Source organism: Danio rerio, chromosome 12 (genome assembly GCF_049306965.1).
Source record: "Danio rerio strain Tuebingen ecotype United States chromosome 12, GRCz12tu, whole genome shotgun sequence".
Classification (NCBI taxonomy): domain Eukaryota; kingdom Metazoa; phylum Chordata; class Actinopteri; order Cypriniformes; family Danionidae; genus Danio; species Danio rerio.
The window spans coordinates 8,188,056-8,201,685 of record NC_133187.1 but is presented as its reverse complement, the minus strand read 5'-3'; the positions used below and the strand labels follow the sequence as shown (position 1 = coordinate 8,201,685).

The 13,630-nt window shown below is 35.1% G+C and overlaps 2 protein-coding genes across 55 annotated transcripts in view; both read left to right on the top strand.

Moving 5' to 3' along the window:
* Window positions 1-6,069, top strand: part of ank3b (ankyrin 3b) — a 211,155-nt gene extending 205,086 nt beyond the window's left edge. For all 50 annotated transcript variants that reach the window (XM_073918153.1, XM_073918150.1, XM_073918148.1 and 47 more), the window contains 2 exons: window positions 969-1,051; window positions 4,881-6,069. In XM_073918153.1, the coding sequence (XP_073774254.1) occupies window positions 969-1,034 (66 nt within the window). In that variant the 3' untranslated portion in view covers window positions 1,035-1,051; window positions 4,881-6,069. The remainder of the gene's footprint in view (window positions 1-968; window positions 1,052-4,880) is intronic.
* Window positions 6,070-7,773: 1,704 nt separating this feature from the next.
* Window positions 7,774-13,630, top strand: part of ccdc6b (coiled-coil domain containing 6b) — a 29,398-nt gene continuing 23,541 nt past the window's right edge. For 4 of the 5 annotated variants that reach the window (XR_012387509.1, XR_012387507.1, XR_012387508.1 and 1 more), the window contains exon 1: window positions 7,779-8,027. Coding sequence is in view for 2 of the 5 variants with exons in the window: in XM_068224533.2 (XP_068080634.1) it covers window positions 7,794-8,027 (234 nt within the window). In the remaining 3 variants the exon portion in view is untranslated. Of the gene's footprint in view, window positions 8,028-13,630 lie in introns of all 5 variants that reach the window. The other variant, NM_200241.2, reaches the window with a different exon arrangement.

Below are 13,630 nucleotides of genomic sequence, written 5' to 3'. Positions count from 1 at the left end.
TTCTTTGCCATTCCAGATGACTTTATTAATAAGTTATTTGAGTCATTGCTGAGATGGATGCAGTCATCCAAGCTCATGGAAGTCATGAGAGCTTTATATTCTATACTATACATTATTTCTGTTAAGTGACAAGACTTTTGTCTAAGCAAAGTCAGACTTTACTGTCCTACTGTCTTAATTAAATCTAGAGGCCTTTGCCTTTCATATAAGCCACTTCTTATACCAAATGATCAACTAGAAGTCAAGTTATTATTTGTTGTTTCTAAAACTTAGATAGACGACAAGACTTTTGTCAGGGAGTGTATAAACAAAGTCTCTTTAAGGCAAATCCCTTCACTCGGGGGCCATCTTTGAAACGCCTCTTGGACAGTATGCTTGGGTGTTCTGTTTGAATGGGGAAACATCAAAATCTCCAAAACTATTTGCCAAGGTTACGATTAAATTTTATATTACGAATAACCAATAAAATTAAACAATACCTGTCTATTTAGTTTAATTTCGTATTACACAAAATCTGCAGAAACTCACTTCTAGTCTGAGGCCCTCCCTCGGAGAATTGTCATTCCATAATGATCACTGATTGGCTCCTGTACTAGAAGGCAAGCTTTATTCGCTATATAGCGATCGCTGATTGGTTCCTGTAATAGAAGGCGGGGCTTCATTTGCGATATTTGACAGTTACACTTTTCTCCATTCAAAAGTATACGAGTGACGCGTCTTGTGTATTCTATAGTCTTTGGTACAAACTAAGATGTCATGATAGATGAATAAATAGTAATACATGTAAATGGAATAAATTATTTAAAGAGGAAAATTGTTGATGTCCCTAGAGAAATCTCTTAGAGCTGTTGTTGTCTGCTACAGTGGATTGGCAACAATTAGTAACAATATCTCTACAGACGAGGTACTGTATAACAACTTATAAAATCATCTCTAACTTCGTGCTTCATGTGCCTCTATTGTTTCAGGCTGGAGAAGGAGGGAAGGGCAAAAAGAAGGAGGGAAGACAAAAGGAGAAAAAGGGTCAATCATAACAGTTGTGCTCTTTTTGGTAAGTCATTAAACTGTGAAGGGATGTCAGAGCTGAGTGGAATCCTGCTGGATCAGGCAGTAGCTTTTGTGTTCGTCATCAACACAACAGTGACCAGCAAAATTGGCTTTGTTACAGGGATTCTTCTAGTACAGTTGAAACACAGCCCACTGATGACATGCAGACACAGCAAATTAGCCTCTTACTGATGCAACTGTATTCAGATCAGAACATTTTGTAAAAGTATACGCTAAATGAACATGGAAAGTCTACATGAAATGACTAATGTAACATGTAGCACTGTTTTTCTTTAGATTAGGGTACATTTATCTTAAATGAACTATACAGTGTATGATTAAAGAGTTGTGTTTTATTTTCGAATCCATTCAGCCAATCTCTGGCAGGAGCACTTTCAGCTTAGCTTAGCATTATTGAATTGGGTTAGACCATTAGCATCTTGCTCAAAAAAATCAAGTTCATCCAAAAATGAAAAATTCTATTATTTACTCACCCTCTGCTTGATTCAGACCAGTTTGAGGCCATGTCCACACAAACACAGATTTTATCTTCGTCCACATGAAACCACTAAATCGTCTTATGAAGTAAAGTCATGTTGGCCAATCAGAAGCCTCAAAAAATAGTTATTATTACGAATTACAGTTGTCTGTCAAAATAGCACTGCATTCTGACATGACACATCTGTTCCGAAACATGTTATACATGTTATAAGTACGGTGGGTGAAAGAGCTTAACGCGCTGCAATTTAAGAAATTTAAGAAAGCACATGCAATTACAAAAGACACCAGCAAACAAAGAAACAATCGTCATCGGTTTGACAGCACACGTTTTGCAAATCAGTCACAGCACAAACAACTGAAGAAATGAGCTGCAAATCAGTCACAACACAAACAACTGAAGAAACCAGCTGCAAATCAGTCACAACACAAACAACTGAAGAAACCAGCTGCAAATCAGTCACAACACAAACAAATAAAGAAACCAGCTGCAAATCAGTCACAACACAAACAACTGAAGAAACCAGCTGCAAATCAGTCACAACACAAACAACTGAAGAAACCAGCTGCAAATCAGTCACAACACAAACAACTGAAGAAACCAGCTGCAAATCAGTCACAACACAAACAAATAAAGAAACCAGCTGCAAATCAGTCACAACACAAACAACTGAAGAAACCAGCTGCAAATTAACTGCATGACTACACAGACCCTGATATTTTTTGAGCTTTTAAAAAGTTTTAGTTTCAGTGATCCCCTACTCCATTTGAATGTGGATGAACGACCAAAGTGTGTAGGAAAAGCTGTGGTCTTGAAAATACTCATATTCATGTGAACAGGGCCTGAGATTCTTTCCTCTGTTGCACACAGAGAAAATACTCAGAGAAAAATGTAAACTTCCTTACACTCTCAGCAATAGGGTGATTCTCACGAAAACATTGTTTAAACATTTTCAAGCATGAATTTTTAAAAAATGTTTACATTTGTTTTTGCAGATAACTGAAGCAAAGTCTGGAGTATTTGTCAACATTAATTTAAAATGATATACATATCATTTAGTACCTTTTTGAGCATAATTTCCAAAACAAGTAATAAAAAAATCTCATTACCGCAACAGTCTGCAAAATAGACTCTGTCAAAAAAGCAAATTCATTTTGACATTTTTTTAAAAAAGGTTTAATAACAGTGATGTGGAGTTACTTGAGATTCTAAAATAACATTTATTTTTAAATTAAGAAGGTTTTTGATTTAGATTTTTTTTCATCACCGAAACACTGTACACAACTGACAACACTTTTTTTTAATGTGTTTTGATAAAACCTGATGTATTTTCAAAATTATGTGGCTAACCTGAAATTACCTAATTCGTAGATTATGCACATGCATTGAAAAGCAAAAAAAAAAAAAAAAAAAAAAAAAAAAAATATATATATATATATATATATATATATATATATATATATATATATATATATATATATATATATATATATATCTTAATGAACATTTTAATTATTATTTAATGGTACAAAATCTGTCACTGGAGTGGTACCTTTTCAAGGTGGTACCATAGAGGTGGACATTGTACCTTTAGAGTACCTTTCACATGTTAAATTTAAAATGATTCCATATTCAGATGGTGCTCTGTGGCTCGGCAGAAATATAAACAGTGTCTTGAGTAATGGCTGGAAGCCACGGACAGCTGCCAACTTGCGGCACCGATATGCGTACCCTGATAGAAACTTATGTTTAGAATTCTAAAACATATTTGTACTTTTAGGTATTAATATGTACCTTTAACAAAAATGTACCTATTGCAAAAGTACCGCCCCAGTGACAGATTCTGTACCTTTATTTCTGACAGTGTAGCATTTTCCCACTGCTATTACTGTGTGTGACATATTTCACTACTTCTTGTTGTTTTAAACAGACAAAAGAAACTCATAATCCACTTGCAGCTAGCACAGAATCCTATGTATTAGTCATAACATCTTAATCTTAAAACTTTCAGACTTAAAAATGAATGTAGTTTTTGAAGCTCCGAGATGTTTGGATGTCATATACAGTGGGGAAAGTAAAAATTGAACACGTCATGATTTTTTTCCTGAGAATAATATTTCTAAAGGAGCTGTTGACGTAGAATTGAACCAGATTTTTGTTCAAATCCAAACAGAAAAATAAAACAAAACAAATCTGAAAAATGAGTTATGTGTAATAACAATGGAATGACACAAGGAGAAAGTGCTGAACTGCTGAAATGTATTTAATACTTTATATAAAAGCCTTTTTTAATAATGGTAGCTTAAAGATGCCTCTTATAAGAAGAATGAAGTCACATAAATTGCTCAGCTAATGGTTCTGTGGGTCTCGTCTATCAAATCTGAGCTTTAAATTATTATTTTTTTTTTTGTTAAATGAATAGTTTCTCTCCCCCCCCCCCCCCCCCAAAAAAAAACATAGTCATCATTTACTCAACCTTTACTTGTTCTGGTTTGTCTTTTTTTCCTTCTGTTAAACACAAAAAATAATTTTAAGAAAGCTGGAAACCTGTAACCATTGACTTACTGTACATTAACAGAGTATTTGTTGAAGTTAATAGTTATAGGTAGCTGATTAAAAAAAAAAAAAAAAATATATATATATATATATATATATATATATATATATATATATATATATATATATATATATATATATATATATAGCTAATGAATCAAAGAAACATTGACTTTTGTCCTTTCTTTGCCTACTTTCATTTAAAATTTGAGTTGGGTATAATAGTACACCACCTTTTTTTTAGGACTACACCATTAGTCTCATCTAAAATCTGATCTTTATTTTTTATTTTCTATTGGATTCGCTTCAGGTGATTGGCTGGCCCATTCTACAGCTTGATTTTCTTTTTCTGAAAGCATTTGAGAGTTTCCTTGGCTGTGTTTTGGATCATTGTCTTGCTGAAATGTCCACTCTGGTTTCATCTTCATCCTCCTGCTAATTTAGATGTTGGACTGAAGCAGCTGACATTCATTTACAATAACGAAAGGCAGAGAATTGCAGAATAACTACTGAGAGATTTCAGCTGCTGTCTGGGCTTTCACTGTCTTTCTACAGCTCCCTTTCTTCATGTGTCCAGTACTTTACCCTGCGTCATCTCATTACGCATAACTTCATTTGTAAACTAATTAGATTTGTTTTCTTTACATATAGATTTCAAATCAACAGCACCTTTAGAAATATGTTTTCTGAGAAAAAAAGGTGACCAATACTGTAAAAAGAAAAGCTAAACTATGATGTTCATCGAGTTGATATATCGCTGTATGTCATTGTGTTTCAGATTTAAAAGTGCTACAAAACCATTTTCCTTTCGAGGAAGATCACTGGAAACGTGCAGGAGGTCGGGGGATGAGGATTGTGTGTCAGCAGCTTTCATAAAAACAAATGGTTTCGGGTCTGACGGTTTTTGATTTCGCATGAGCATGAAAAAAAAACTTGTTTCTGTCAATAACACGGAATGGCTAACGGTCAAGAGGGGACATTGTTGGTGCAGCGTTGTACAATACGAGCGCCCAAGCACTTCCTTTGACCAAAGAGGCCACTTAAACATATTGCTGATTGACAGGAATGGATGGACTCGTTTGAATCACCTTCTACACTCGCCTTACTATTTTTTTTTCCCTCTTGATCCAATAATGTTGGGGTTGTATAATGCTGTTGGAGCTTACGATGTACATAAATGACACTGTATAAATTTGAAAGTGGCTCACGACATTGTTAATGCACTGGCAAGTGTGTAGGAATGAACTACCAATTCTGATTCCAATTTTAAGGGAACGCTTCACATGCACTTGTATAATTATTAGCGGGAAAAAAACAAATGTTTGTAAATGAAAAAACAAAAAAAGCTTGATTTTAACAACTGATAATTCTTTTAAACCTACTGCGGTCTCTTAGTGGTACGAACATTGGAGCAGCTGTAGTTTTCTTCAGAGTACTAATATTTTCATGCATGTGATTCACTTTATTTTTGAGTTTTGTTTGTTTTCTAACACACAAGAGAAGGGGAAGTGATGTTCTGTATGTGTACGCTTTACAGCCTTGCAAATGCACACTATTTTTTATTTGATTTATTTTTAGAAAGACGACAGAATCACACATCAGCTTCACTAAAATACACTGTGTCCCATCACATGACGGCGGCGGTTTCCCTATGCAGTCTGAAATGCTCACCGAAATCAAACGGCGTGATGCACTTTTACCTGTTCTCATGTGTACCGGCTCTAAGATGTAGAAGTCTTTCTGTCAGCCTGTCGTTTGTAATCATTCTAGCAGTGTATTACTACTTTTTTCCAGGCTGCTGTGGTTTTGGGGGAAATTTTACTTTGGTTTTTGGTGCATTTTTGAGAAATCACTCAAGCATTCATGGATGACAGATCTGGTAACGAACATTATGTATGAGAAAAACAACATACACTGGATGATCAAATTAATTATTTAAGCTTATAATAAATTGTGTTCAAACCCTCCGTGTGTGTTATGTTCTTGTTGAATGCATACTGATAAACTTTTTATTCTTAAAGGGGAGCTCTTATGCAAAAATCACTTTTATAAGGGGTTTAAAGTTGCATGTCAACAGTCTGTGAATATAACCAGCTTCTAATGGGAAATAAGTGTTAATTGAATTTTTTATAATCACACTTGATAAAAACAGTCTGCAGAAACACTTTGATTGACATTCTCCTTTTGTACGTGTCATCAGAGTGGGAAAGCCCCGCCCACTAGTGAAGATTTCTCTCATTAGCATAGAACTCATTAGAGTCACACTAGAGTTTGAGCTTGCGAAATTCTGTAGTACGGCACTGCAAAAAGGGGCGAGATTAAACAAGATAATTAGACATTTATAAAAGCGAGCGATTGGTCCATATTTTAAATTTCTGTCCAGAGAGGTCATGTTTTGATCCTCGATTGGTCTCAAGAAGGTCAGAGTTCACCAAGCTTGAACTTTGCAACACAGTGAACTGCGAAACTTGACGCATAAACTTGCGTTTCCAGAAGTAGCCTAAAGGGATAGGCTACTTCAATGAAATAGTTGTATATTTGGGGCTGGATACTTGGCCATTTTATCTTATCCAATATCCATTGGGAGAGTGCTATTGCAAATGGACCTGTCAGATGCTCACTGTAACGTTAATTTTGCCGAATAACTGCTTTTAACTGGGTGACAAGCTGTTATAATATGCTGAAAGCATTATGTAAATAATAATATATATATAATATGTAATCAATATAACTTTTCTCTAATACAACAACAAACTTTGTACCGCATCAGATGTCATTTCCGCTGTCATTCCCATGTCGCTTTGACTCAATCTACATAAAAGCGCTATACAAATAAAGGTGAATTGAATTGAATTCCCTCGCTGTAAATGCTAGCGCTCCCGGTTTTTTTCTGCAACCTCGATGTGCATGTATCCTCAATGTTTATAAACCGGTAATTTCCCTATATTTGGGTAAACTAACCCTTTAATTTGTCATAGAAACAGTTGAACATTTTATGTCATTTAGTAGACAACATATAGCCTATCTTGCTTATGTGGCCATTTTGTTTTAACTGACAAACTAACCGAATCCAGGGTCTTCAGCTTTCTATAGCAGGCTCGACTGCTGTCGCCATGAAGATGTTTTCTGCTAAAACAAACCAGAAATGTTAACGTGAACTAGAAAATTGTGAGAATTCATTTGTTTTTGCGGGTGAGGATGTTTGGTGAAGGCCTGATAAGTTGTACGCAACAGCTAAAGTTTTCAACTATGTTATTATATTATCATTATAAATTTTTAAATATTTGTTCACTCATAAATATTATAATAATTAATGTTGAATAATTAATTAAACTGCTAGGTACCACATGCGCCACAGTAATCTATAAAGTGAATTCTTATTAAACGGGAGAGAACAGTTCACTGTGATTGGTCCAACCGAATCAGCGCTGAGAAAATTAACAGCTAACACACGAAAACGCTGGCTGTCTAATCAATAATTGAACCATGTACAGCTATAGTTTGTATCTTTAATCTTGAAATACACAATTTAAAGCCGCAGAATTGTTATCAACCCCAATCGTACTTTTAATCTCTCCCGCCCATGCATTTTCAAGTGAATCGAATCAGTAGGGGTCGCTGCAGGGACTCGCGTGCCACAGCAGTATTTGATTCCCCCTCATCCTCACGTTGACTCACACACTGATGCTCAATGATGGCGGATAGTGCGAGTGAGAGCGACACTGACGGAGCCACCCCTCATTGCTCCTCATCTTCATCCTCCTCCATCCTCATCTCTTCATTCCGTCTTGAGGAGCTGTCCAACCGCCTGGCGTCTTTGCAGCAGGAAAACAAAGTGTTGAAGATCGAGCTCGAGACGTTTAAACTGAAGTGTAAAGCTCTGCAGGAGGAGAACAGAGACTTGCGCAAAGCCAGCGTTACCATAGTGAGTCATTCATAACTACTTTTACTGTTAATACTTGATTGACTGAATGCTAATGGAAGCAAACACTGGTCATAACCAGATTATGTGTTTCATGTGCTGCTAAACACATTTAGAGTTGCTGTTACGGTTAATTTAGTTCTCTAAAGCTAATGTGCTAATGATTAGCTCATATTGTTGTCTGGTGTGTCATGCTGATTTTCAGATTTATTATTAGAATTAGTAAAATAACCAACAAACACATTTTAATTCACATCTTAATGTTTGACTTGAAGTTCTGGTTGCGTTTAAAGTGAAATGAACTGTCAGAGAAATACCAATCATAGCATGTCAACTAAGTTAGCAACACAATATTATTACGTTAATTGTATTTGGTTATAATATTTACCTGTGGGAAGTCGGTCTCATTTTTGTATATTTAACTCCCTAGCAATCAGTTTTGTGTTTAATAGACGTCTAAACGTAGACAGCTTGGTTAGAACGATGCTAAACTTGGGCTGCCAGTTAAAATCTAATAGACATCTAAGAACAGCCCAAAACTAGACTAGTCGTCAAACAGACAGATTAGACAGGCTTTACATGTGTAGTCATTCATTTCTGTTTGTTTGATGACTAGTTTAGTTTTGGCCTTTTCTTAGACGTCTATTAGATTTTCACTGACAGCCCAGATTTAGCCTTGTTTTAGCTAAGACAATGTTTAGATATCTATTAGACATCTCTTAAAAACAAAAAAGGCTTGCTGGGTCACTTGGTTTGATTTAAGTAAGTGTTTTTTTATGACTAAGTTAACAAAAGAGTATAAAATGCATGCTTCCCTGCGAATAGTAAGTAAGTAAAGTAAAGTAAAGTTTTTTTTTTATAAAGCACATTTACTTCAGTTTGGCACTGACCAAAGTGCTGAACAAAACCATAGCACACACTCTAAAAGAGTAAAAGATAACAATAAAAGTAATAATAGGAATAAAAGTATTACAGCAACAACCACAATAAAGATTAAAAGCCTGGGAATGCAATAGAATAAAAATGTGTCTTAAGTCTGGACTTAAAAATAGAGAGAGAAGAAGCACTTGTAATATCCTGTGGTAGCTGGTTCCACAGACGAGGAGCAGCGACTGCAAAGGCTCTATCCCCTTTCAGTTTAAGTTGTGACAGAGGAACTTGAAGTAAAATTTTATTTGAGGACCTAAGAGACCGAGGAGTTGACTGTAAGTTAATAAGCTCTGATATATAAGAAGGTGCTTGCCCATTCAGTGCTTTAAAAACAATAAGTAAAATCTTGAACTGAATTCTAAAATTAACAGGAAGCCAATGAAGGGATGCTAAAACTGGTGAGATATGAGCATGTTTTTTGGTGCCTGTTAAAAGTCTAGCTGCCGCATTTTGAACCAACTGCAACCGTGCCAATGAGGATTGGGGGAGACCAACATATAAAGAATTGCAATAGTCTAGGCGGGACGTGATAAAAGCATGTATGACCTTTTCCAGATCTTGAAAGGAAAGAATGGATTTGAGTCTGGAGATGATCCTCAGCTGATAATAACTATTCTTAACCACTGAGCTAATTTGTTTTTCTAGACAAAGCTCAGAATCAAAGATAACTCCTAGATTTTTTACTTGCGATTTAACATACGGTGCAAGACTTCCCAAGCCCCCAATATACGACATTCTTGTTTTTGAGGGGCCGAAGAGAATAACTTCAGTTTTGTCATTATTAAGTTGAAGGAAGTTTTTTGCCATCCAACATTTAATATCCTCAAGACAAGTAATTAGAGACTGCAGGGAGTTCTGAGATTTTAAGGGAACATACAGCTGAGAGTCATCTGCATAAAAATGAAAAGATATGTTATGTTATGAATAAGGCTCATTTACTGAGGTAAAGTTGGTTTTATATTAATTACCTGTGGGAAGTGAGTCTTATTTTTTATATACAACTCCCCAGCAAACAATTTTGTGTTTAATAGACGTCTAATAGACATCTAAACGTAGACAGCTTGGCTAAAACAATGCTAAACTTGGGCTGCCAATTAAAATCTAATAGACATCTAAGAATAGCTCAAAACTAGACTAGTCGTAAAATAGACAGATTAGACAGGCTTTATATGTGTAGTCATTCATTTCTGTTTATTTGATGATTAGTCTAGTTTTGGCCTATTTTTAGATGTCTTCGATTTTTCAATGACAGCCCAGATTTAGCCTTGTTTTAGCTAAGACAATGTTGTTTAGACATCTATTAGACATCTTTTAAAAATAAAAAAGTCTTGCTGGGTCACTTGGTTTGGTTTAAATAAATGTTTTTTTTATGAGTAAGCTAACAAAAGAGTATAAAATGCACTTTTCCACATGGACAAGGCTCACTTACCAAGGTAAAGTTGGTTTTGTATCTGCACATTCGTTCATTTTTGAACAGAGACAACACGCTCACTATATTGTTTGCCACGTTACTTTAATAATTTGCTTTGAGATGGCATGTAAGAATGCCTTCAAAATAACATTAGCACTGTTTAATTGACTGTGAACAATGTTGGACTCTGATAGTAGTTGGCTGCTAATATACCTTTTTTTAGAATTTGCGGACAATACTATAGTATAATTACATTATTAGGACAAAATGTGCGAATATAAAACCAACTTTACCCAAATGGCTCTCTTCACTTTTGGGTAAATTACTTTTAAAATTGCTAATTAATAATGCAATCATTAAAGCTGTACATTTTAATGAGGTTGCTCATTAAAAGCCCTAATATATCTTGTATGATACTATAAGATTAATAGGATTGCACATAAACCTGGCATTTAGTTCAATGAGTTTGTAACACAAACAGTCACATGCTCTGAATGATGAATTGATTAACCTGTGAGCATGAAATATTGATGTGTTGTTGCTGCAGTTCTGTAAAGTACAGTACAGTACAGTCTGTCTTGCTAGTTAATATTTGATGATCATATGACATTTGTTCTCATGTGGTGAGCAAATGTTTATTTGTATACTCAAATGTGAGAAAAAGCAGCTGGGGTCCGTTCTTCGTATCTCGCTTAAATGATCTAAGATGATTTGGCAGATCCTGGATCTTTTAATCTTGATAACTGATCTCTCGCTAATTTGGTTCTTCAAACAAGTTCGTGAATCAGATTAGAATGTCTGGATGAACTGATCTGAGATCGCTGCGTGTGTTATGAAGGACAGATCTATGGATCCTCCAAATCATGATCAGCAATGCAACGATTGGCTGACGGCACAGCAGCGTAATGACATCATCTGATTAATATTCAATTATCCATGTGAGCAAAATTACATCAAATTAGCAGTAAACGGCTTGTTAAATAGGACACGCAATAACTTTACACATTTGTTGTGAGCTGCAGGCTTTACACTTTCATGTGTCAAGAGTATTCATCATGTATTTCAATGCATATCAGTGTATTTAGTTCTACATTTAGAAAATATTTTCTTTATTATAGTAGCCGTTTTTTTAATCGGTGTAAAGAATAACTGGTTGTTTACAAAAGCATTTTGATATTAGTAAAGGCGTCTGCAACTTTTGTGAAGCATCAAATCACCGTTATATTAACTATCAAAACATGTTTATGACTGCATAAATGTATTATTGCTTTAAAAAAAGTCACATATTGTGCATTTCTATTATACACAATTTGTACTAAAGCGATCTAAAAAGTTCATATCAATACGTTTTCTCTTTGCACCACCAGGTGGCAGTCTTTGTACTTTCATTTCAAGAATGCAGATTGCATACGTTTTATTAATATATATTTATTTTATTAATAACTATACCTTTATATATGGTTTAAAAAATATTTACTCTTTTCCCAAGTGTATATAACTACTACTGTAAGAAAATATCAGAATTCAGAACATACTTTCCGTATTATATTTGCTTGAACTAAGCCGATCTAATCCTGTTTATATTAATTGAACCTGCTCCCGATCAGGTTTAAGCTAACAGAACTGTTGCTATGACAACAACTCTCGGATCAGCTTTGAAGAACGAAACGATCCTGGATCGTGTCAAATCGTCAATATCCAAATCCAGCTAACTGAGTAATCCACGTACGAAGAACGGACCCCTGGTCTCTGGCTAAGTCCGATTTAGTCATCCCTATCTGCATAAAGCCCTTTATCTTCATACACTTCCTATTTCCTCAAGGTTAAGGCTTGCAGACTTGGCAACACCTGGATGCAGAAATAACGTGGTTTCTGTTAGACTTTCAGTTCATTTATGAAATTGAGGTTTGGAGTGCATTGAAAATTGCTTTTACACAACTGAACTTAGCTTTTCCCTATACATTATGATGCTTGTAGGAAATCAATCTGATTCTTCACCTAAGGTGCTTTCACACCAGTACTTTTGGTCGTTTTACACCAAAGTACGGTATGTTTAGCAAGTGTAAACGTGTCTTCTGTACTTGGGTGAACCATACCAGAGTCCGCCTGAAAGAGGTGGTCGTAAGTGGCTCTCTGTATTTTGATTTTGCTAACAAAACCAAAAGATTCAGTAAAAGCAGAATGACCATGATTTGCGGATGTCTCCATTTTGGCACTTTGCTTTCGTGGCCGTCATCTAGCAACAGCTGTACAAAAAAAAGCAGCTTGATGGCGCAAGCGTACCGGGGTTCAGAAGGAAAAAAGACGGTGTGAACACAAACCAGCCAAGAAGGTGGCAAGACGGGGACAATCAAACTTGGGTTTGGTCCAGGCAATTAAACCAAGTGTGAAAGCACCCTTATTGTGAAATATCTAAGCAAAGTGTCTCATATTTTTTAACCTGCGTAAGCCCTGTGTTAAGAAGAGGTAACATTTATAAATTTTACTGTTTGTAAATTGCCTAGAGTGTATTGAGTTTTTGAAAAATTTCAAAGCATCTTCACAAAAAGGTTTCAAAAATGTTTTGACCAAAAATCATTCCATTTGCTGAAACACAGAGAACTTTGTGACCAGATTGAGCCTCAAAATCACCTCTGAGTGGATGAAAACATTCCCAACACCACACAAGGGTTAAATTAAGGAAATGTGTAAAACTTTAGATTATATATTTTTTTAAGTTAAGAGATAATAATAAAAAGTGAATATAATATCTTTGAGCTATTATTTTTTTAGTATTCAGAATGGTTATTACAAACCATTAACAGTAAAAAACGTTTTCATTTGTTTAATTAAAGTCAGGACTTTATTATCAACTATTTATTACCACCTCAAATTCACTTTGAATTTCTTAACAGTGATAAAACTACTTGTTGACACCAAATCTACACTCTCTAAATATGACTCCCTCTCCTTTACTATAGATGACACTTCAGTTTCCCCCTCTCCTCAGGTTAAGAGTTTGAGTGTCATCCTCGACAGCTCGCTTTCTTTCCAGTCTCATATCAATTAATGTAACCAAGTTTGAATATTTTTATACTGTCTGTTTATTTTTAAATTATTGAATTGTGTATATAATGTTGTACAGTGACCTTGGGTTTCTTGAAAGGGGCTTTAAATAAAATGTGTTATTTAATTGTATTACTATTGTTACTATTTGTCCCTTCATCATATCATTTCATAGTGGAAAAAAATGTTTTATAGACCGAAAACATAGCAATTTGTGGCG